Below are 24,799 nucleotides of genomic sequence, written 5' to 3' on the forward strand. Positions count from 1 at the left end.
CTAGACACAACTTTCAAAACAAGTTTTACAGGAATAGATGTTGTGAAAGATATTAAGCTGCAGTTATGTTTTCGGTGTTTGAATGCCGACATCGCTGGAATGACACAATTCCTCAGTCCTCTTTCTGTTTTTCCCCGGATGGTTTATTTGTGTTTTAGTCGTTAACACCTATATTTCCGGTAGTGCGTGAACGCATCACTAGCCCCTCCTCCCTCCGGCTCTCGCTGACGCGCCTGCGCAGTACAGCGCTGCTGGTGCGACTGGAAAGTTTGTATCACTCTCTATTTTGGCGAAGATATCACTCGATAATGTCATATCCCGCGGTGCACGGACGGTCTCGGACATCCTGCTGGTAACGGGGAGAAGGGTGCCGGGTGGACATGGTCAATGAGGTCGCTCAGCATCATGGAGCTGCCTTGCAGAGGGTCTGGGGTCAGATTGTACCCGAGCTAAATGGAGTTTCAGCCGTTGGACGCTGCGTACTGGCCTAGCCGCCACCAATGATAACAACCCCAAGACAGCCTGTTTGACATGATGCTGCCTCTCTAGCAAGAGGACGACTCTCACATCTGGATTGGATCTATCAGCCATCAACATGTCCGACCAGAACTACTACTGGACCGTGCTGCCGAGCTACAAAACTAGTTTTGTGACCGGGGCCATGATGAAAAGATCGAAAAGGTAAAGACAACGTTGTCTGGATGAATCTGTGGCTGCATGAGTCCTGTCTGCCGCAAAGCGAAGACGTCTGCTCCGCCTGCAATGAGTTGACACCAGCTGAGACATCCACTGTCTGACAAACAGCAATGTGTTGATCTGTGTGTTCAAATCCCCCTGACACAGTGTGTTCAAATCCCCCTGACACAGTGTGTGTGTGGTCACACCACCATCGTACAGCAGTGTGGTGTCTGTGATGGCCGTACGTTACTGTGTGTGTGTGTCTGCTGCTACATCCGCCCTAGTTTTTGTTTCCGACAGAGAAACGTGGCCATTGCAGAGTGTTGTGTATGGGCAGAGACCGCATTGTCTGCTACCAGCTGTCGCATAAAGCCATGATGTGCTCAGTGGGACTGTGGTGTTGTAGATGTGCTTTTTATCTGCGAGATTAATTGAATCAGCCCTCACATAGTGGGGCTGTATCATTAGCCTTTCATGCCCTGTAAGGACTCAATGTGTCTTTGGCAATCAATGCGTTCACAGTGACTTAATGGTGATTTATGGATTCCTTTATTCCCTTTGTCATAATCTCAATATTCTACTGCATAGTACAATGTGTGTCTTGTGTAGCTGCTGTCAATGACAATACACTGCAGCTAAATTGTAAGAAAAACCTCATCTTTTAAATGTATGCCATATATTTGTTCTTACCATTAACGACATTCAGTGGAGTAGCAGACTGTCCACTTTTTCCATGTAGCTTTGGTTCAGTCATGTAACTCATTCAACACAACGTGACTTTAAATGGAGCTCAGTGTATAAATGCAGCCCTTCACCATCAGCAGCCATGTGAAACATGCAGGCCTGCATCTCAGTGGCCTACATTCATCATGCTACACGGCTGCCTGCACGGTCCCTACAAACCACTATTGTTGGTCCCAAATATGAGTGGCCTGATCACTGCCAAGTGTTGATAAAGTTCCCTCGTGGTCATGGTGTGATGAATTGGTGCTTAAATTTCATGCAAATTTGTTTTTTGCCCGGGCTCTTTAGTATGAAAAGGGTGTCTGTTTATTTATTTTCGTATAGGAAAAATATCTTTGGGTGGTTGTTGTGTAGTTGAAGCCAAAGTCAAGCATTTATTGGCTCTCCCTTCTCTCTCTGTTGCTGTGCAGTCGCTGCTACTTTGAGTCTTTTTGGGTTGGGGGCCATATACTGTTTGAATCTGCCTCGCATTGACCCAGAAACGTCAGGCTTTGTTGTTGTCTCAAACCCTCGATTATTTTAGGTCATTGCCAGAGATAAAGAGAGATGGCATCAACATCATTTGGATGAAACGGAGAGCATGATGGGATTACATCCAGTTTAGTGGGGAAGGGAAAAGTAAATAGAAAAACAGAGCCCAATTCTATTCTGTATGAAGACTTTGGCACATATATAGTGAGCACCAGGCATGCAACGGCCTCCAGACACCATATATGCACACTTATACAGGAAATGGAGAAAAATATCCTTCAAAAATAAAAGTAACAACATCCTAATTACACTGGCATGTGTTTGGGTGACTCATGCTCAGAGAAATGCCACCTAGCAGTGTCTGCCAGCTGTTAAACAGGTCTGCTAGTCATCACTTTTATCCAGGACATCTTTTAAGGAAAATGTTTCCTAGCAGGAGCTCCAAAGAGTGATTGTCTGATGTTTGCATTCATCAGAAAGGCTGAGCAGTAGCAATGTAATGACTTCTAACAAAATATACCACATTTGAACAAAACTGGTCCAACAAAGTGGAGCACTAGTTTCCGGTAAAGCAAACTAACAGGGTGGAAGGAAACCACCTTTCATCAAAACAAAACATATGACCAGCTTAAACAATAACAACTGTATCAGAGTTTATATCCAAAGTTGTATCATCTGCTGAACCAAAACCTGGTTATTGATTTTCTTTCCTATAGATCCGTTTGTGTTGTCTCCGTGTGGATATAGATTGTGTTCATCTGTGGTGATGAATCTTTAATGGTGTGGACAGTATGTTATGGCCTGCACAGTTATGTCATGGGTCCACATACTTCTTTGCATTTAGTTGTATAACAACCAACCAAGGATGTTTTAATAGGATCAGCTGCTCCCACTGGTACAAGCACTACTCGTTTCCAGATGTTTCCCATATTCTCACATGAAAATACTTCCAGACAGGAGACATCATCTGATCACCATTGATTCTGTAATGTAATGCCTTACTACATAGCCCATACAACTCATTATTCACAGGATGTTGATTTATGTTTTTATATTTCCATTATTTTGGTAACTCCTGTAGTCAGAAACACTTTTATTCTATTAATCATAAGAACATAAAAATGTGACCTGCTTAATCAGTGTTGGCACTTTGGTCAAAGGTAATACACGGTACATTCTGTTTGATTGTGTTTGTATATTAACATACATACATGTTTGTAGCTATGCGTGTATTTGTGTGTATACGTATATATTAACACAACTACTAATCATCATAACAGTTATCAGTGTTTTCCTTATCACGATCAACAACTCAAGTTCATAGGTTTTTTTTATTTGACCCGACTTTTTACTGCACTGATAAAGAAGACTGTTGCTCAGTGATTGTGTGCATAATCGCCTAGCATAAACAAATGCTTTCTCGTTGCTGTTTGTTTTTCTTCTCACAGTTCCCGTAACAACAAGAGAAGGAGTTTGGCGGTCGGGACCCCGTCGCCCACGCTCTCACGGCCTCTTTCACCTCTCCCACTTGCCACAGGTACTTTGTGTGTTGTTTACAGTTGCTTGTCTGCCCGGCTCAGTGTGTTGGCTTTTAGACTAGTGGCTCATAACACATACTTTACATAGACACGATCACATGGCAAACAGACAAGCTGATGATGATAAAATGAGGAGACCAGCACATTAGCTTTTTTGTTAAGTATATGTGCCTTCAGCCTAATTTTAGTCACAAGACTAGCACTGGTTTCCATCTGGTGTGGTTATGAAGTTTGCATTGCTGTTGGATCATAATGTGCACAAAAGATGAAATTGTTTTTCCTCATGATGATATTTTTCACGTAGCTTCCTCAAAGCTGCTCATTCGGTCATCCAGGTGCCTGAAGTGCCAAATTGAAGACTCATACATTCTCTAACACATTTCTTTTAAGTGACTCAGGGTGTGGCTTTGTTTTGCTGGCATGAAAACTCTATAGTGACCCTTTCAGTATGTTGTGTGGTGTGAACAACATCATGAGTCCCAGCTGTCTGCTGAAACTGAGATTCTTTGATTAGGCAGGAAGCCTAGTTAACCTCAGTAAGGGTGTTACTGCAATTACTGCAAAAACGGTTTCAGGTTGAGCTGTGAAGTATAATCAGTGATTCAGTCATAGAGCATATTTCAAACTGATCACGTAAAACAAAGGTACAGCTAGTGGAAGGATTCAACACGCACATTGTCACACACACAGATTTTTGTTCTTTTTCAAAGTTTGTAAATGTTTCGTTTCTTCAGCTGGCAGCAGCCCTTCAGAAAGCCCCAGAAATGTGTCTGCCAGCACCTCTGCCAACTTCCAGTTTGCCCGCAGGTAAGAATGAACTCAAATGCTTTTTAATAGGGAGTTGTTGTAAGGCACTTGAGCCTAACCACATTACTGCAGTAGCATGTTCCCTGCTTAGTACAGACACTGGGAAATGGGTAACTCTTGCTAGCTACTTTCATTGGAAAAGAGTTGGCTGTTGTTCTCGGTTTGATGATGTTTAAAATCTAACCTAATCTTGATTGTTCTCAAAATTACCAACCCTAGCTTTAACATTAGAGTAGGTTCGTCTTTCTCCCCATAAAGATGACAAAATTGTAGTCTGCTTAAGTTCAAAATGCCAATATTTCTGGGCAAAGTTAATGCCTTACCTATCCAAAACTACAAGTAGTACAATTAAAAAAAAAAATGTGCTAAGAACTACATACCAAGATGTTTGGCTTTGTATGAAACTGAGTTGCGTGAGTAATGACTATGCCCTGGCTTGTTCCTTTTGCCCCTGTAGTTGAAATGAGGCAATGGAGAAGCAAGTCCAACCAGCAAAAAGGCCCCATGGCCATTTGCTGGACATGGACCTTGACATTTGTTAAGCCAATTAAGGCAGCAAGTCGTCGCACACACTCATTACTCAGGGCGTCTGTGATTATGGGGGAAAATTGCAAAGCTCGCGTGTACAGACTCACTGGGATTTAGAGGAAAAGTAGCTGTAACTAGTACCCTCGTCCAGTAGCAGAAAACACTGTGCTGCTTCTCTCTCACTGAATGCACTTTGAATGTATAGGCTGCCTATCTGAAATATCATGTGTTATGAATTAGCATTTAATGTTGCAGTGCAGTACGGCATATTGCACCATAAGCCGGAGGATGGAGAGGGGAGCCCTCCTGATAGAATTGCCATGTACGAGCCCGCATGACTCATCTATATTTATTGAGACTTTTTAAGCTGCCAGTGTGGAGACAGATGCTGTGGCTGCACTTTTGAGAGCTCCACTGGGTTTATTTGTTATTCACACGAGCTGTATAGCCCTGCTGTTTGGGCAATTATTTTGTCATATAAACATGGAAGAGCCAGACACGCATTAGTTGGCACTCACATAAAGATGAAATGGTTAGCCTTTAATGCAAATGAAGGAATAACAAGGAACCACCTCAAGGCCGAGGTATCCAGGTTTAGCTGCAGCTCTCTGTTCACCATTAAAGATGCTCTTTTTTTAATCATGAGGTTTTAACCTTGCCAACACTTTTACTCTCCTTGAACACCCCAGGCATTGATGCTGACATTGATTTGACACCGTGTTTCAACCTAAGCTTCTATCCCCTTAAGACTTTCAGGACCTTAATACAACAAGCTAGCATCAGTAGTCAGGCGTTTAATAACACATAGAGTATGACATACATGTGAGATATGAAACGCAGACGTCTTATTCACCTGACTCATCCTCAGATTTCAGCCACACTCAGTGCAGAACCGTCCATTTTCATTGTGTCATCCCTGATTTAGCTGCATGTCCCCAAGAGCAGCTTCGTGAGAGAAAACATTTGACCATCCCTGTCATCACAAATTGAATCAGTGAGGGAATCTAGGCCAAGTCCTCAGAGTGCCATGATGAGGGGAAAAGTGGAAGGGCAATGGATATAGAGGCAGTTTACACATGGAAATTTAACACAAACAAAGTTTAGGGTTTTCTTTTTGTAGTAGTGCTCTGTCTCATTTAGGTGTTTCATGGTCAAGCACTAGGCACTGTTTGTGTTTGCATTTTGTTGATGTGTGTGTGTGTGTGTGTGTCTGTATAATGAGTCACGGGTCGACTGTCAGTGGTTCTCAGTGCTGCAGTATGATGGCAGCTTGGCAGGTGTTCAGCCACAGACTGTCCCTGGCTTAAAGCTGTGACTCTGACAGCCAGACTTACTCTGTCACTCTCATTAAACAGTGTTTCTTTCTCGCTTTGTGTCTCCACCCGCCCCTCTTCCTCTCTTTCTCTTTCTCCTTCTTCATTTGTGCCTTCCTCATTTTTGCACCTGTGTAGCCAACTGGCACGCACTGAAAGGTAAGAAAACGACGTTTCTTCTTTTTATTGACACAGTTTCAAGCATCAGATGTTATCGAAGTAAAACTTGCATGGGTACAAAATGAGATTTGCAGATATAAAAAGGAGAAGCTTTGAAGATTGAAGTGAGTCAACAGGATGTGTAGATTTAATATGTGATTGGGAGCTACCACTGAGCAATCTGTTACTGTTTTGTGTCTGCAGAGCGGATGGGCGAAGGTGGTCCGTGGCGTCAGTTCCCTCGTCTGGATACTGTACCAATGCACCCAGTTCATCAGTATCTGTAAGCTCAGTCTCTTTTTGTGTTTGTCTCTCAATGTCTGTCTTCATTTCCCTGCAATTGTCAGTGGCAGTGAGGTCTTTCTCTTTCCCTCATCAGATATTCGACCCCTTTCCAAACCACTGTCATGGGACCATTTAGCTCCCTGTGTTACTTATACTGAGTGTATCAATCAGTTTACGGGGCCATGGTGTCTTGTAAGCTTATGGTGCTGACTGACTGAACTGTAAATCCCATCAGATTGCACACAGTGTAGCAAATATGTCAACCTTTAAATGCTTGTTGATTTACAGTAGACCCCAGTTTACAGAGTGAGTTATTTTATAAAAGGGTTCTGCACCTGGACCATACTTTAGATGAGCTGTGAAATTGGTGTTTATACCTTGTGACAAACTGCAAGCAGCAAAAGACAGCACGAGTATTTACTACCTTGAGTAAAGTGATGCAGATTCAGTTTGTCTTGTAAAAGTTTAAAGTGATGCTTTCTAATTCACCATGTTTTGGCTAAAAATATAAGCGCTTAACAATTACTGAGCATAATGGACAACATAGTGGTAGATAACGCTGCAGTAGAGGTTTGAGAAATGTCTTTGGCTGTTTTGATCCCAGCTGAGCACCGCCTCAGTTTTCCAGAAACAAACTACTAACTTTTTAAAACCGAGTATCCAGTATCACTTCACACAGACCCGGTGGCTTCTTCAGACAGCATACAGTTGAGATCATATGTTCAACAGAAGCAAATAAAGGCACAGAGAACATTCTCAGAGACAGGTGGAAAACTTCCACCATCACAACACTGTTACTTGACAGTCTGATACTTCTGATTGATAAAAAACAGCGGACTGTAAATGGGTGCTATACTTTATTGACTCAGTCATAACAGGATATGTCCAACGATGATGCATCGCTCCATCATCAGCCTTTTATTGCATTTCCCACTGAAGACAGGAAATAGGAATGAATCTCAGATTCTTTTCCCAAAGTTTTGCTGGAATGATTTATATTAAAAGATGGACATTTTTCTTTACATAGATGAGAATCAAAACACACAGAATTTTACTCCATACGTTGTATTTTTCTTCCTGAATTCAACAATAAAGTATTTTTAGGGGAACAAAGAGTGATTAAGTTAATATTTTGCTATGTGACCATCCTTAATTAAATAAATGACTCCATACCAAACTGATTCGAACCGCCCCTTTTGACCGAGGGAAAGTACAGAAATTAAAAGTCTTATCACTAAAATAACACGGGTCTTGTTGAAATGCATGGTTTCTATTTCCTGGATGACCTCACACATGAGTAGGGACTGTTCAGTGTTTCACATTTCCTCACTCGGCTTTTCCTTTTGGGAAAAGTCAAAACGCAGGGAATGCAACGTGCTGCCCAGCTACGCCCCTCAGCTATTTGATGATGGTTTCTGTGTTGATTATCTTGAGATTTTGTCTCGAAAGTCATCACTGAAACTGCAGTTGGCTGTAAAAACAATATCAGTTCTCCAGTGTCACGGCTGTAATTTTCTATGGCCAACCACATGGCTTGGGAGACGGTGAGGTCAGCCCTCCCCACACAATGCCCCTTTCAGGCCCGCTGTCAGTGAGGTCTTTATGCTGCTCTCGCTCGCTTCTGAACCGTCTCTGGTTTCCTCCTCAGAGTATATTTCTCCTCCTCCCCTCCTATGTCCTGTTACTCCGTGTGCTTTTCTCTCTGTTTTCCTTTCACTCTTTCCCTCTCTGTTAGGCTCGTCTCTTTCCTTTAGTCAGATGAGCCACTCTTCTCTTTGCTCTTCCTCCAGTGAAACACAAGACCCCAGCCAGATGGGAATTCTCATAAATTCCAGACTGCGTGTCACACATTTTGTCTTGGAAAGAGAAAACTAATGCATGCATGGCCAACACAACAGCCGTTGCTGCGGGCCTCAGGGCATGCTGCAGCAGGGGAGAAAAATCCTGCTTTAGGAGAGCAGAACACTAAAGCTCCCAGAGTCATTTTTAAAACTAAAGGGATTTATGGTCTTTTACTTTACTGCGTACTTTCTCAGATGGTCTTTGTTGTAATGTTACATCTAATTCCGATCTATGGTGGAGCATGAAAGCCTTAAGGCTGAGCCTTAACAGAATAATGAGTGAATCTGAGAGAGCAGTGGCGTGAAACAGGATGTTCTATCATCAAAGCAGCAGAAGCACAACGTGATATTGATACAAATGTGCAAATAGAAAAAGTGTGAAATATGTTTTCTGCCTATACTTGTTTTTATTACATATTTACAATACATTCCAATATACCTGTGTGCACTATTCTTTCCCCCTTTCTACGTCTCCATTTTTTAAATTTCCCATCTCTCTGTTCCCCCCAGTCCTCTTCTTCCCAGGAGTTATTGCACCAGTTGCCCTTCCAGCCCACGCAAGATGATCTCCACTTCCTGTTCAAACATTTCCGGAGCACCGAGAGTGTGGCGGATGAAGATGGAGCACACGCCTCGCCTCCTGTCAGGCTCCGCTCTCGCAGTCTCAGGTAGCTTCTGACTTGAGTTGAACCATAACAATACTGTACAGGTGTGAGGTAGGGTTTCCCCCTGGTAGTCGACTAACCCTTCAATTTTTTTTATCGATTAGTCCTTATTTAATGCTTTTTCATACTAAATTACTTATTTCCAAGAAAGTTTTCAGAACATATTTGGGAAGCACAATATTTAAAGTGTTGCTTTTGTGTGATTCTTTGAGGAGAAGCTCAGTTTTACAGATCTGTTGATTAAATCAACTAATTGATTAGTCAGCAAAATGTGTGAGTGAGTGTTTTATAAGAAGAGCTTCTTTCGTCCTCTTAAGTCATGGGACTTTTCATTATTGAACCAAAGTTTCGCATCTGCCATCATCATTTTCCTGTTAGCTGAAATGTACTTGTCGGTTTCTTTGGCCCAGACCAGAGGTATGTCTAACCATAGCTGCAATGGGATCGGCTTTTGCTCCACTGTGCTTGGAAACTTCTGCTGTACTAATTGAAGATGCTAGCTGTGGAGCTCATATAAAGGTTTCCACCTCCAGATTATTTTGGAATGTAAAGAGCCATGTACATATCTCTATTACAAAACTGCTTACCCAAACATGGATTTGAAATAATTTTATGACTGTTAAACAGTTCTTGGAAGCTTGCAGTATGCATAAGTGTGGTACTTAGTAACAGAGCTATAAACAGAAATGTAAACAAGCACATTTGGTAAGAAAGCTGCTCAGCCTCAAACCAACTAAAGCCTTATTTTCCGTAATGTCTGTCTTTTATGATTAGAAATAATTAAATACTGGCTGGGAGGATTTGAATATGGTGCAGTCATTATTTGACGTGGCTTTGGAGAAAAGGCCTCTGTGCTGGTTACCCTGGATTAGCATATCTAGGATCACGTTGCCTCATCATTTAACATGGCTGCTCTCATTAAACACTTCAACAAGCCCTCTAAATAGCTGTTGTGGTGAGGAGTTTAGAGGTTGCTGGAGACTTTTATAATGGGCTGTGGAGGGTGTTGGCAACAATTTATAGGGAAGAGGTCACAGTCAAGATTTGTGTACAAGAAGGTCTTTATTATTAATTTATTATTCGGTTCTTATTTAAAGTTGATGAGAAAAATTCCAGTAAGCTAAGTCAAATCTTTAACAAGGATGTTGGCTTGTTAACTTTGTAGTTTGGCTATAGAAGTTTGTACACAGCAAATATTCTTATACATCCGGCAAAGCAGCATTTTCTTACAGATGGTCTGTTAATTTGACCCCTGATCAGTTGTTTACACATGGAACATTAGATTCCACAAACCCTGTTATCATTTTATCAAAGAGAAAACTCCACACGTTTTTTGTAATGCCATCAAATACACATCTAAATTACTGCACGTATTAACTCTGGAAAAGGAATACTGACAAGTGTAGCTCTAAAATAGCTCCAGAAGGGCGTGTTAAGTGTTTCTTATTGCCCTCAAATAGTTCCCAAGGGGTTAACTGTTGCTATTGCCCTCAAATAAAACCACTGCTGTGCAACTGTTGTGTTACCCAGAAATAGTAAAGTGCATGTCACATGTAGATATTGTTATTCGTAGTATGCGATGTATAGAGGCACCCAGTATTGCTATTTTCATCCATTGTGATGACAGTCAATTGATTTGTAACGTGCATGGACAGTTTTAAAGGTGCCCCCTCGTAACTGAAGCCCTGTGCACACAACAGATGTGGTCATGGATACTGCAGATGAGAACCTGATCTGAATCGCATTAGTGTTATATTCAAACATGCTGTGTTTATGACCCGGGATGGCAGTAAACACTTTCAGTCAAACTTTAGAAATTTACTTGCGAGTAATTTGTAGATTTAATGTCGCTTTAACGAGACAGTGCAAGCAACTTGTAACATACTTCTCTAATGTAAGCCTCTCTCCTTCATCCCCTGATCAGTTTGCAAAAGTGTTTTGTTTTATATGATTCAAATTTAGAATCCATAAATGATGAATTATATCCATGCAAAAGTATGATATTACATGTTTGGGTGTATCTCTGATCTATTTTTTTCTTTTACCTGATTGTGATCCAGCCCTAGCCGGACCTGTGGAACATTTGACAACGAAATTGTCATGATGAATCATGTCTACAAAGAACGCTTTCCTAAGGTATAGTCGGGGCTTTTTTCCACTTTTTCCCTGTCACCGTTCCCTCTTTGACTTGTATTTGTTAAACACGTTCAGCTTGCGAATGCATCTCCATGTTAAAAGGTTATCTACTAGCGTGCACATGAGCTTTTTTTACTGATGGAAATCAGGACAGGGGATATTAACACTCCTGGCAAAGTCAAAATATTGACAAGTTCACCTGTGGGGACCAAGTTAAAAGGAATTGTTAATATAATACTGCTGTCACTGTTTTAAATAAAGTCTTCCATCTTGGTTGTTTCCTAGGCGACAGCCCAAATGGAGGGACGGCTGCTCGACATCATTGCAGAGTGTTCCCCAGGCTCTGCTCTGCCCCTGGCTGATGGTGTGCTGGGATTCATTCAGCACCAGCTGGTGGAGCTCGCCAGGGATTGTCTGGACAAGTCCCAGAAAGGCCTGGTCACCTCTCGGTACTTTGTGGAGCTGCAGGAGAAACTGGAGAAGCTGCTGCACGAGGTAAGTGTTTCTCATCTTTAAAAGTTGGGTTTCCATCTGATTCATGGATTACTCACACCTAATGTTTTAAATTGTTATTCAGCCAGTGTTTGTTCCGTCTGACACATCATCAGTGGGTTTCTGATTGTTGGTAGCTCAGATTTCCCTCTAGGACATTGCTTGCTATGCTGTAGCTTTACTGGACACATTCAATTGAAATGTGTGATTGCTTTTTATTCAGTGCTGTTTCCAGTTCATTGGTCAGTAATTGTGTTGTCATTTTATATACTTACTTGGATCTGTGCAGTGGTCAAGTGTTTGATTACATAATGGTTTCTTGCATGACCTCTCTAGCAAAAAATGTACTGCTGCACATGCTGCCTATGCAAAACAGATTACCGTGTCTGTTGCAGATTATAATGACTTACTCTCTTTAATCAGAAAGTTAGATAAATTGACATTAAGTTAATTCGTTAGCTACAGTTAGTATGGTTTATGCGGTGCTTTCTTGTGTTCATCCAGTCTCTTTATAGCTTAGTTTATCCTACAGTACAACAGGGATAGACATTATTTTGCCTAAAATTTCCACTAAAGCCACAATTCTGTAATTATTCTTCCATCGTGACAATAAAGTGGTTTCCAGCTTAGAGAGAGAGTTTATTTTAAGCAAACGGTCCATGCTGTCACATGTTAAAATGTTTGATTCTGTCCCTCTGCTCGCTACTTCTTCTCCCCGGAATTATAATAGCAGTTTGGTAATACCGTTTTTCTTGGCAACTTTTGAAAGACTAGAAACAAATATTGTAACAGATTTGACAGGGTAAAACCCAGATTCTGTCTAACCTGCTCTCTGACTGACTTACTGACTTACACCACCTCTAACACAGTTACTGTGAACTTGCTGTTTGACCAAGGCAAGGCCATGTTAGTCTGAGATATGAAGAAAATTTGTGTAAATAAAGAGTATTCGCAATTGTTTTCTAATATCTATAAATCTGACAACACAGCAAACAGAAATTGATGTGAGCCCTGATCTATTGAATCACCAACAGATAATGTAAGAAGATGAAATGGATGCTAAAAATAATAAGAGCGAAAGTGCAGGCACAGCCTCTGTGGGTGGGACGCGCTGCCTTATGGCTCAGGCCAATTGGATTTAGTCAAAATAATAATCCATCATCATTTGTCCTTTCCCGTTCAGGCGTATGAGCGATCAGAGAGCGAGGAGGTGACCATCATCACCAAATTCGTCAAAAAGATTCTCATCATCATCTCGAGGCCTGCCAGGCTGCTGGAGTGTCTGGTAAGAATCACTGGCAGAGACCGCAGTGATCATGAGTACAGAAGTGACACAATATCAACATGATGCTTATCAGTACGGAGCCTTGAACAAAATATCTCTCCCTTCCAAGGCAGATGTCATCGGTGACTCACATACATTGATGATATGGTGAAGTAATGATAGTTTTAGCAGGAATCAAAACACAGTTGCAAGTTTACCTTGTCAGACATGATGATGTTGGGAGTTGTAGTCCTACATAAATTATATCAACTTTTGATATTGACAGAAGGTGTGTAGTTGGTTGAAGTCCTAAAGGGAAACACGCAGGAACACGCCTTTTTCAACGTACTTTCTTACCAATTCTGTGTATGTGTTTGTTTTTTTTGCAACACTTTCATGTGCTTTTGTAGTATTTTTGTTGTGTGTGCTTTTTTTTTTTTTGCTTTACAAAAGCCAAGGCCAACTAAATGATATTAAATATAATCACAACACAGGAGTTTGATCCAGAGGAGTTTTACCAACGTTTGGAGGTTGCAGAGGGTCAAGCCAAGGTGGGCCAGGGCATCAAGACTGATATTCCAAGATACATCATCAGCCAGCTCGGCCTCACCAGGGATCCCTTGGAAGGTGCAGTGTTTATATGGTTTTTTATAACATCATCATTTTCAAATAATAAAAAAAAATTCACCTGGAAACATTAATGCTAATGGCACTATTCCTACTGCCATTTTATTGTTGCAGTAATTTTTGTGTGTTTGCTGCTGTTACAGAGATGGTTCAACTGGAGCAGACGAATCAGATTCACAGAGCGGCCAGCAGAGAGTCTGATGACACAGGAGAGTTAACACCTTTACAGGTATAAGCTTATATTAAACAGTGGTGGGTGGTGTGATGTTATAGGCAATGGCAGTTGCACTGAAGAAATATAAAACAACAATGAGGGGGTTGCTTAAATAGATACAGTTTAAGTGGGGAATAGCCTTGTTATTGTTATTACAGGCAGACACATTATCACAATAAAATAATAAAGTGCAGCAAAGAATGCCTTTGAGAAGTAATTCAGCAACTAAGTTCCTGTTATTTTCTTACCGTTTCCTTCGATGTGTGTGATTCAGAGCCGAGCAGCCTGCACCCCTCCTCGTAGGAAACCACTGGAGAGTGACTTTGAGACTATCAAGCTTATTAGCAATGGCGCCTATGGGTGAGTAAGACAGACTTCTTTGTTTACGTCCAACTGACTCAGTCTCTTTGTGGGCACCGCAGAGAGCCCAATAAAACCAGAAAAGGAACTAAAATGAGGATGTGTTGTTGTAGTTTTGTGATTACACTTAGAATTTGTCTCGGCAATTTAATTTCAAGTCTGAACTGATGTTCCCTAGTAAGTGATGCGTATGTTTCCTCCTCTTTTTTTTCCTCCTTATTTTCCCTGTTTAATCGCTCAATGTGTCTCCCTCCGTACTGGTCATTCCCTTATAAACTCCTATCCCTGCTTGTCCTGTAATTTTCCTTCTTTCTCCTCTTCCCTCCTTTCCTCTGCCATGTAGGACTGTATTTCTGGTACGCCACAAGGAAACCCGTCAACGCTTTGCCATGAAGAAGATCAACCGGCAGAACCTGATGCTTCGAAACCAAATCCAGCAGGTGTTTGTGGAGCGAGACATCCTCACCTTTGCTGAAAACCCGTTTGTCGTTTCTATGTTCTGCTCTTTTGAGACACGGAGGCACCTTTGCATGGTCATGGAGTATGTGGAAGGTGAGGTTTGTCCATATGTATATTCATTTGCCAGAAAGATGGCACACAAAACTACTAAAATATAATGTATTTTTTGGTCTTTTTTTGCTTAAAGAATGCATAAAGTCCCAGACATTCAGTAAGCCTAAACAAAGCATCTGCCTGTCTTTGCACTTTAAGGTGGGGACTGTGCCAACCTATTGAAGAACATTGGTCCTCTCCCTGTGGACATGGCTCGGATGTATTTTGCAGAGACTGTCCTGGCTTTGGAGTATCTTCACAACTACGGCATCGTACACAGAGACCTGAAACCTGACAAGTGAGTCCTTTTTTCACATATTTCACTTTTTCTTTCTCTGCTTTGAGGCAGCACCTAAGTACTCTCAAGCTTTCGGCATTTTTAGACTTGCCTTTAAGAGCCTGGCAATCTTTTTGAAGTTGGAGCAAAATAATCTGAAACAACCTTTGATATATTTTGAGATTCATGTTTTGAAGTAAGTGTTTGATGTTCCATGAAACCTTTCTGTTTCCATCTTTTGTAGTCTGTTAATCACCTCCTTGGGACACATTAAGCTGACAGACTTTGGGCTGTCAAAGATTGGTCTGATGAACATGACCACCAACTTGTATGAAGGACATATTGAAAAGGATACCAGAGAGTTCATCGACAAACAGGTTTGTCTCTTCTCATCTTTTCATCTTGTCTGTTCTGTTTATGAGTTTAACTGACATCAATCTTCACTCTCTTTGTCTGTTTTTCTTTTCTACAGGTGTGTGGCACTCCGGAGTACATTGCTCCAGAGGTGATCCTGAGGCAGGGCTATGGGAAGCCAGTAGACTGGTGGGCTATGGGCATCATCCTCTATGAGTTCTTAGTGGGCTGTGTGCCTTTCTTTGGAGACACACCAGAACAGCTCTTTGGTCAAGTGGTAAACGGTAAGTGCATTGCTAATGAGTCACCACATGCAACTTTTCCACACATAAATACTACAAGTTTAATTATTTTGTTTATTTTAGCCTTGGGTTGTTGGACATCACATCAGGTTTATGCAATGTTTCTGTGTAATTAAATCTCTTCTTTGCATCTCTGGTATGTGCTTTTGTTTGTCCAGATGACATCATCTGGCCAGAGGGGGAAGACGCTCTGCCAGCTGATACCCAGGACCTTATCACCAGACTGCTGAGACAGAGCCCTCTGGAGCGACTGGGAACAGGTTGGTGGCAGAGTGACTTATGGGGAATGGGTGGACAAGGCCCTATAGAGTATAGCTTGCTAGGTCTCAGATACATAGCACTGTCACTTGTCTTCTTGTCACCATGGCAACCATGCAATTAGGGATTCACTGGAGAGAGATAGTCAGTGCAAGTCGTATGAGGAAGTGTCAAATTTAGAAAATATTTAAAGTTGCTCTTTGCTGTATTTGATATGTTTCCCTCAAATACACACCTTCATGCTTGCATGAAAGCTGTGATAATGAGGGTTGATATCTGTAGTGAGGCAGAGCCTTGGTAAACAAAGCTGTGATGACTGGTGAAAGCTCCAGAAACTATTGACTGTATGTCAAAGAGAGACATTAGGGTGTCAATGGAGACACCGGGCAGAAATTAGCTGAGGAGGGCCTGTAAACCAGGCCCAAGATGGGATGATATGAAAGCCAAACCTGTTTGTCTGATTTTTATTTATTTTTTTACTTCCAGGTGGAACCACGGAGGTGAAGATGCACTTGTTCTTCTTCGGTTTGGACTGGAACGGCCTCCTAAGACAGAAAGCTGAATTCATACCTCAACTAGAGACTGAGGAGGACACCAGCTACTTTGACAGTAAGTGGAAGAGTCGATAGATTTATGGACAAGTAAACACCTTTCAAGATCTAGAATTGACTCACCTAACTACAATACAAATATGGGTCTCTGCCTGCGTGTACACAGAGAAACCTAAACACACCCACGAGAGGACTAAGAGAGGGCTGCAGAGACCCAATTTTACAGTAAAGCCTTGTGGTCATTAGAGTTGGGATAAAAACAGGGTCATCATTTTTTTCATAATTGAATGAACTTTCACTGTGTTTCCTACAGCCCGATCAGAGCGCTTCTGTCACCTGGACTCAGATGACGATGATGAAACCAACGATGATGAATCATCTCTGGAGCTCCGACAGTTCTCCTCTGTTGCCCACCGCTTCAGCAAGGTACTTCTTTTTCTTCACCTATAGAATATTTCACGCATAATATTTAGATATATTAGTAAAATAAATATCTCACCTTGTGTTCTCTTTGATCCAATAAAACATTGCTGTGAACTTTGAGGAAAAACAGTTGATTAAACATTTGCTTCTTAAACTCTAGGTGTACAGCAGCACCGAGCACCTGTCCACCTCCACACCGTCCAACCAGAGCCTGTCGTCATCAGAGCGAAGCCACAGTGAGGAGAAGGAGGAGCGATGGGAGGGAAGGGGAGTCCTCTCTCCTGGCGATGGACACAAACACTTGGCCAGTGGAGACAGGAGGGCAGATGGACACAGGGGGAGGTGGGAGCATGAAACGTGAGAGAGTGATATCCTTATTATGAGAGGAGAATAATTATAGCCAGCCCTCATTTTCGCCTCAGTTTTATAAAAAAATGTGAGATTGAAGTGTTAAAGTGTTAAATATGAAGCACTTTATATTCAGAATGGTAATTCTTTACGAGATATTTTTTGTATTTTTTTTAGAATAACACTATACTGTTTATAATTAGTCACTCGTAATGGTCAACACTGTACCTTCACCCACGTTTGATTCCTTCTATATGGAGTTTTTTGTTCCATAGATGTTCCATAGTTATTCACAGGGAAAACGATGTTTCTTACTCATAGTTCTTAGTATGAATATACAGGATTTACTGAAATCCTAAATGTTAACTGTGTTTTCCTTTCAGTCTGCGTCCTCGTGCTTCGTCCAGCTCCTCCCAGTCAGAGCGTAGTGCCAGTCCACTGGTGATGAACAGCACCCAAAGCCTCGACATCATGCCACGCTTTGCCATCTCTGCCGAGGAGGAAGGTAAGACGGACACGCAGACCTCTGTAAATGATCTTCTGTTAAGTAGAACAAATGATGAAACACCAGTGCTTACATTCTGTACCTCCTGATTTTAGACGGGATGGTTTCCAACTTGCGCCGCATTCGGCTCCGGAGCAACAGCACAGGCACCAGGCCGTCCTTCCGTAGAGGGGCGTCCCGGCGCATCGCCCACCAGCTGGAGACCCCAGAGAAACCCAGGTCCTCAGCTGGAAAAGTCCCCAAGTCTGCCTCTGTCTCTGGCTTGTCCCTCATCATCACCCCAGGTAGACAGGATGATAATGACTACTTATGTGTTTACAGTGCCCTCTACAGCGTGATGCTGGTTAATTTACCCACTAAACACACAAACTATAAATACTAATACTGTGTCCAAAATGAGGATAATATCACTGGAGTAATTATGATGTTATCCCATTTTAATTATTTAACTAAGAGTGACACATAGTATATTTTTATTTTAAGCATTAGTGTTATGATAGTTTGGTGGAATAATACTGAACGATGCAAAACGTAAGAAAATATCAGATATACAATCCATAAACTCTCATCCGTTGACCTTTCTAATCATCTTCTTCTCATCCAGATGACTCAGCAGGTCCTCCTACTAGCCCCAAATCGTCCTTGTCCCTGTCGTCCAATCCGTCGTCTAGAGATTCATCCCCCAGCAGGGACCTCTCTGTCAGCATCAGCTGCCTCAGGCCTCCTGTGGTCATCCACAGCTCTGGAAAGAGGTTTGGCTTTGCGTTGCGAGCTATCAGAGTCTACATGGGAGATAGTGACGTCTACACGGTTCACCACATGGTCTGGGTATGTGTCCTCATCTCAGGTGTAGCTGGTGGTGGTGAAAAATGTTGTATAACCACCTTACACATAACATTGTGGCCACTTTGTGGTCTTCAGATTTTCTTGTAGATGGCCCTAAAAGTCAAGCCTATAGAGACTTAGTAATTGTGCCAAATCAACTCTGTACTTTATAGTTTTATTTATGTATTTAGATTGCTGTGCATAAATGTGTTAGTGTTCATATTTATCATTTGTTTCACATTGGTTGTAGTAATTGCATGGGTGAAACACTGTCAGTCATGGTAACAGCTGATTAGATGGTTGCTTGGACAGTAATTTTAATCTGTCTGTCTGTCTGTCTGTCTGTCTGTCTGTCTGTCTGTCTGTCTGTCTCTGTGTGTGTGTGTGTGTGTGTGTGTGTGTGTGTGTGTGTGTGTGTGTGTGTGTGTGTGTGTGTGTGTGTGTGTGTGTGTGTGTGTGTGTGTGTGTGTGTGTGTGTGTGTGTGTGTGTGTGTGTGTGTGTGTGTGTGTGTGTGTGTGTGTGTCCACAGTGTGTTGAGGAAGGCAGTCCGGCACAGGAGGCAGGATTGAGGGCTGGTGACCTCATCACTCACGTCAACGGGGAGTCTGTCCAGGGACTCGTCCACACCGAAGTGGTGGAGCTCTTGCTCAAGGTACGAGGATTACTTTAATTTTAATTCTTTTTCTGCCCACGTATTGTATATTTTGATGATTACAATGTGTTTTAAGTGGTAAAACTCTAAATGTACTTCTCAGTCTTTCTCAAACACATATACTTTGTGTAAGGGATAACACATCATTTTGTGGCTCTACTCTTAAGAGAGAATGCCTTACAGAGAGGTGTTTATGTTAATGGTCTGTTTTCAACAGAGTGGAAACAGGGTGACCCTGCAGACTACTGCACTGGAGAACACTTCTATCAAGGTTGGCCCCGCCAGAAAAGCAAGCTACAAGGCCAAAATGGCCCGACGCAGCAAGAAGAGCAAAAGGAAGGACGGACAGGACAGGTACATGAGGGGAGAATGAAGTCATACGCAGCAGCAGCATTACTGTTAGACACTAGGAACTCCTGTCTGAAGTTTAGTATTCATTTCAGAGAGACAACTTAGACATCAACCACCAACGACTGCAGTTAACTGGCATAAAATTCCATTCTCCAAGTTTGACTCTTACATGTTGGACTGTCTAAGAGACTACATTGGATTTACTAACTAACATGTGCATGTCGTCATCCTCTCAGTACCCCTTTCTACTTCTATCCTTAGCTGTACATAAGAATTAAAAAAATAAAAAAAATTACAAAACGGATGATTCAGAAAGACCGATTCACTGATGAAGCTTTGATTATTACTGTTATACGAAATACAGATCAATGGATTTTTCTGGAGGACTAGTCTTTGTCTTTGGCTGTTGTTTTACCTCTTGTTCTGGATTTTGGCTTAGTGAGAGAGTTTCTTTGTACTCAAGTAATCATGCGAAGAACAATACTATGGACAAAACACACACCTGACGCCTCTTTCCTCTTGCGCAGTCGACGACGTAGCATCTTGAAGAAGCTGTCCAAGCACACGCCTCCTCCGCCCTTGCAGAGCAGTCGTAGCTTCTCTTCGGGTTTCCACCAATCATCCAGCGACAGCCTCTCCGGATCCCCCACGCAGAGTCTCTCTCCTGGGCCGTCTACGCCTTGTCGCTCTCCTGCTCCTGATCACTCTGGAGGTGAGTGGCATCCCCGAAAGGGAGCTGTCAATCTATTTGTGCCTTATGTTTTTTAAGTTCTGCCTTGTGAAAAATATCTGCTAATGCTAAACTTTTTTTCTCTATTTGTCAGATTCTAGTTCCTCTCCTTGCTCCAGCTCCCCTAACTCGCCTGTACCACAGGCCCGTCCCAGTTCCCTACACGTCTTGGGTCGCTACACCAAAGCCGGTCGCTGCAAGTCCACCAGCAGTATCCCTCCTTCACCGCTGGCCTGCATACCCCCTCCTCAGCCCCTCTCTCCCCAGTGCTCTCCATCCTGTCTCCCCAGTCACCCCAAGTCCCTACAGGGTTTCCATGGGAAGACATTGTCCCCCCCAACTATCACCCGCCATTCTGTGCGTCCCCGCAGTGCAGAACCGCCACGGTCACCGCTCCTCAAGAGGGTCCAGTCAGCGGAGAAGCTGACGGGAGACAAGATGACGGGGGGTTACCATGGAGATAGGAAGGCCTACAGCACCCGTCGCCACACTATGGAGGTGCCTCTGTCCGAAGGGGAGATGCTGGAGGACTTGGAGGGGGACACCGCCACCGGGTTCGTCTGCGTCGGTGAGCATGGTCGTCAGGGTCTGTACATAGGAGGGCAGAGAGGCCACCAGGACACGGCCAGCGGAGGCAGCGAGCATTACCGTGCTACCGCCTCGCCACAACACCGCGGGGGCAACCACCACTCCAAAGAGGTGGTGGTGATGAGGAAGCTGGCACTGTCGGAGCGCAGGGACTCCTTCAAGAAGCAGGAGGCCGTGCAGGAAGTGAGTTTCGATGATTTGGAGGAGAGAGAGGCGACGCCGAGCCCGACGCTTCCTGTTACGCAGCAGAAAGCATTCAAGGCATCTTGGATCAACTCGGCCCAGTCAGAATCCGCTGCGAAGCTGGAAGGAAGTGGATCACAGGGTACAAAAACACCTCAGAAAGCCAAGTCAAAAGACAAATAAGGGTTTTAGTTTAGTCAGTTTGCCAGGGCGTCTCACTGAGGAGGAGACTGAAAAGTGAAGTTAAGTCTTTGACCTGCTACTGTACTTACATTTGAAGGCCTTGCATGTGTGTCCAGAAAACTGTGACCAAGTCCCAAATCATCACAAGCAACTGCTTGAAGACAGAAGAACAAATTAACATTGATGTATCTCAGTAATATATGCATCCTGCAACACTGTTAACAGAATAATGACTGCCAAACTATGTTTACTTCCTAGTTGCTTGTTTTCGCTCTTGGTTCTCAAATTACTGTGGCACCTGTAACTGATGTATTTTGTAAATATGTTTGTTTTAAATGAAGAAACTTATTTATGACTTTTTATGTTCATCTTGTTTTTTCGGTTGCTGATAAATGCCTTGGATGCTTCAGCTTCTCATAGTTCATGAAATGCACAAAAGAAAAGCCACACAAAAACGTCTGTGTGGTTTTACAGAAGGTGCAGAAAAGGGCAGGTAACATCAGTCAATATTGTACCATATTTTTTTTTATACCTCAATGCCTGCCTAGAACTGGGTGTTGGTTTCTTCAGATTGGGCCTTTGAAACAAACTAACAGTGTTTGTCCTGCAGCATATAATGTATATAATACAGACGATACTCTGTGTGCTTCCTCTCTATCACACAGATTGTGGAGGAAATTTGAACTAATTTATCCCAAACTAAGGCCTTGTATAAAAAAAAATTTGAAGGACAAAAATATCAACATCTTAAATACTTGGAAGTCTAACTGTGGTGCCAAAGCAAGGTTTAGCCATAGGAACCATTTGAAAAGAGGTACTGTAGTTGTATATAAGAAGCTTCATGCATGCATGGGCTCTACTTCAACATCCTGTCCATCCTGTTAAAAAAGTGTGTCACTCCTCTAGCAGATGTTTAAATCATAACCTGATCAACACACAGGTCTGTAGATAAAGCTTTGTGACTACCTGAAACCAGGCTGTTGTCGCTGTCCTCTAATACCTTGTTGAATCAAGCCCCGTCCAGCTCCTTAACCTAGTCTAACTGAAGTGTTTGCACAAGTCATAGTAGCCGTATAACAGTTAGAGCACATTCATATTTCAAGATGACTTCCTTCTGCGTAGGATTCAAAATTTGTACAGTGGATGCAACTGAATGAAACTTGTTCCTTTGGCTGTTTTTTTTTTATGCGTGTTATGAATGAATGTTTACATTTTAGTGCAAAATCTGTGTGTGGACTTGTCATGGTTTTTGTTAAATTATTATGAAAAAGATGAATGAAATCCAACCTGGGGCCCTGAGTGGATGAAGGAATGAGAAGAGCTGATCTCCTTTTGTATATTTTGATATGTAAACAGTCTTGTTGCAGTACTAATAAACTATGCTGTTGATGTATGTTGTATAAACAATGGTGGACCTTATAACAGCTGTTGATGGTGTTGTTTGAAAGTGACCTTGTAAGGGTAGATGGGCTCAGATACATTGTGTGATGTGACAGGGTCTAAATCTCATGTTGCGATCAGCCTCAAAGGATTGTGCATGGTTCATATCCCAGTATAATATTCCCACAATTTTAGAACATTTTTTAACGCTCTTGGAAGTTATAAATCCAAAGGGCCTTGAATTCTTAAATCTGATGCTCAGTAACTGATTTTAGCTTTAAAATTTGAGTTTTGTAACATATGGGATTTGGTTTTCAGCTATGTTTTCTTTATTTTATACTTTTGTGGCCATTTTGAATCCTTTTCTTATTGTTTTCATTCAGGAACTGTTTGCACCTGTAACCAAAAATGCTTCCGATCTCATTTCGGAATTTTTTTTTACACAGAAGAAACTTTTGTCTTGTGTTAATGATGGCATACATTTGTATTTTGCCTAATTAAGGGAACTGTTAATGTGAGAATTCATAACGGATGTTTAGCACATACTTAGTCTTGAAAGGTGGTTATAGATTGTGGGGTTTTGAAATTGGGAGTAAGACGTTTGTTCGTTGTGCTTTGGGGAAACAAAACGGTGTGTCTGTATAGGATTTATCCCTGAATTTCTGATGCAATATACATCTTATGTTCTTATGATTTTATGTTTTTATTTTGTACCCCAGCCAAACAGTCATAGTATATTTTGACCTTAAGTTGTATCATCATTTTATACTTTTTTAAATTAAGACTTCATTTTTTTGAGATCTCAGCAGCAGACCATACCAGCGGTCAAAACGACTCTTTGCATCTCTGTTTTTGCCAGAATGTGTGTGATAAACTTCATGATTTCACAACTGTCATTCTCCATCTTGTCAGTCATGTCTTCCACACTTGTTTTAGTGGATTAAAAGTTGTTGCTCTCCATTCGACCCCTTGTCCCAAAGTGTCAAACTGGCCTTTATGAAATTCCTACCATGTGGGTATCTGATGCAGACTGGTGTGACATTGTTTTTTTTTTATTGTCTTAACAGTGCTTGAAATAAATGCATTACAAAGGGACAACAAAGTCCAGGACCACAAAGTGTTGTCTCATTTGTCCCTCATACAACAGTAAATGCATTCATGCAAGTTTGTGGCACCATAAACAATCATAATCTTTTTTTGGTGTAGTGGTGATCAAATATTGCACTATACACTGATAAAACAGATATAAATACTACACTAATCATCACTCTGTGAAGTAGTAGTACATTAGGTAATGTTTGATTCACTCTATATTACAGAGATAAAATGCAGGTTTTGTCCTTTGCAGCTGTTCCTTATACAGTTTACCCATATTAAATATAAACCAGCCAGGGAGCCAAAAATACAAGAGAAAGTAGATGAGCTAGATTCATTTTTCAGCCTTGAGAAACATAAGATATTAATGGTAAAAACAAAAGGAACTGGCAGTGAATATGAGAAAATTACATTACATTACATTACAGTCATTTAGCAGACGCTTTTATCCAAAGAGACTTACAGGAAGTGTATTCAACATAGGTATTCAAGAGAACTACTAGTCACCAGAAGTCATAAGTGCATCTCCTTTCTTAAACAAGCATCTTAAAGCATAAACCAGAGCAAAAGTATAGTGCAGAGGCAAATTACTACGAAAACAATAATTGCAACAGACTAATACGAATATAATAAGTGCTACAAACTACTACGAATAGGATAAGTGCAGTAAACGAATACAAATTCAATAAGTGCAGAAAATGTTCCTAATGTTCCTGCTGCTGTCAGGTTGCACAACCAACTCTGCTCCCAGCAGACCACATGACCACAGGACAATAATAACATAATAACATGACAATAAAAACCTGTGCAATACATTGCACATTGCACTGTGCAATAATGGTTAAAAAAGTTAAAAGTAGTTGAAATAGTTGTTTTTTTCTCTGTCTGTAAATATAGTATTTCAGTTATTGTTGTTTTTTCTACTGTTTTTTTTATTGCTTATTTATAATACTTGTTTTTATTTATTTTTATTTTTTTATTTTTTATTTTTATTTTTAGCTTGTCTTCTTCTACTATGTCTCTTGTGTGCACTTTACTCTGCGCTGTTGTAAATCTGCAAATTTCCCCGCTGCGGGACTAATAAAGGATTATCTTATCTTATCTTATCTTAATGTGACC

General features: G+C 41.6%; 1 protein-coding gene across 4 annotated transcripts; it reads left to right on the top strand.

Annotated features, from left to right (window-relative positions):
* The first annotated feature begins 277 nt into the window (after window positions 1-277).
* Window positions 278-23,694, top strand: mast3a (microtubule associated serine/threonine kinase 3a). Of its 4 annotated transcripts, none has more exons than XM_054622947.1 (27): window positions 278-681; window positions 3,342-3,430; window positions 4,166-4,238; window positions 6,218-6,238; window positions 6,443-6,521; window positions 8,875-9,032; window positions 11,090-11,165; window positions 11,451-11,660; window positions 12,841-12,942; window positions 13,416-13,548; window positions 13,692-13,777; window positions 14,037-14,122; window positions 14,466-14,674; window positions 14,834-14,972; window positions 15,196-15,328; window positions 15,424-15,589; window positions 15,766-15,867; window positions 16,352-16,474; window positions 16,730-16,842; window positions 17,000-17,196; window positions 17,571-17,692; window positions 17,788-17,976; window positions 18,297-18,520; window positions 19,048-19,170; window positions 19,388-19,524; window positions 20,049-20,233; window positions 20,346-23,694. In XM_054622947.1, the coding sequence occupies exons 1-27, from the start codon at window positions 596-598 to the stop codon at window positions 21,203-21,205; spliced, it is 4,221 nt and encodes a 1,406-aa protein (XP_054478922.1). In that variant the 5' UTR covers window positions 278-595; the 3' UTR covers window positions 21,206-23,694. The 4 variants fall into 4 exon arrangements, with proteins under 4 accessions (XP_054478922.1, XP_054478931.1, XP_054478937.1 ...); XM_054622956.1 differs by having other exon boundaries at window positions 17,000-17,181; XM_054622962.1 differs by lacking the exon at window positions 6,218-6,238.
* The last annotated feature ends 1,105 nt before the right edge of the window (window positions 23,695-24,799 follow it).

Source organism: Anoplopoma fimbria, chromosome 3 (genome assembly GCF_027596085.1).
Source record: "Anoplopoma fimbria isolate UVic2021 breed Golden Eagle Sablefish chromosome 3, Afim_UVic_2022, whole genome shotgun sequence".
Lineage (NCBI taxonomy): Eukaryota > Metazoa > Chordata > Actinopteri > Perciformes > Anoplopomatidae > Anoplopoma > Anoplopoma fimbria.

Coding starts and splice junctions, on each gene's coding strand:
- mast3a (XM_054622947.1), top strand. CDS start 596: ATGTCCGACCAGAACTACTACTGGACCGTGCTGCCGAGCTACAAAACT. Junction 3,431..4,165: donor ACCTCTCCCACTTGCCACAG/GTACTTTGTGTG, acceptor TCGTTTCTTCAG/CTGGCAGCAGCCCTTCAGAA. Junction 9,033..11,089: donor CTCCGCTCTCGCAGTCTCAG/GTAGCTTCTGAC, acceptor ATTGTGATCCAG/CCCTAGCCGGACCTGTGGAA.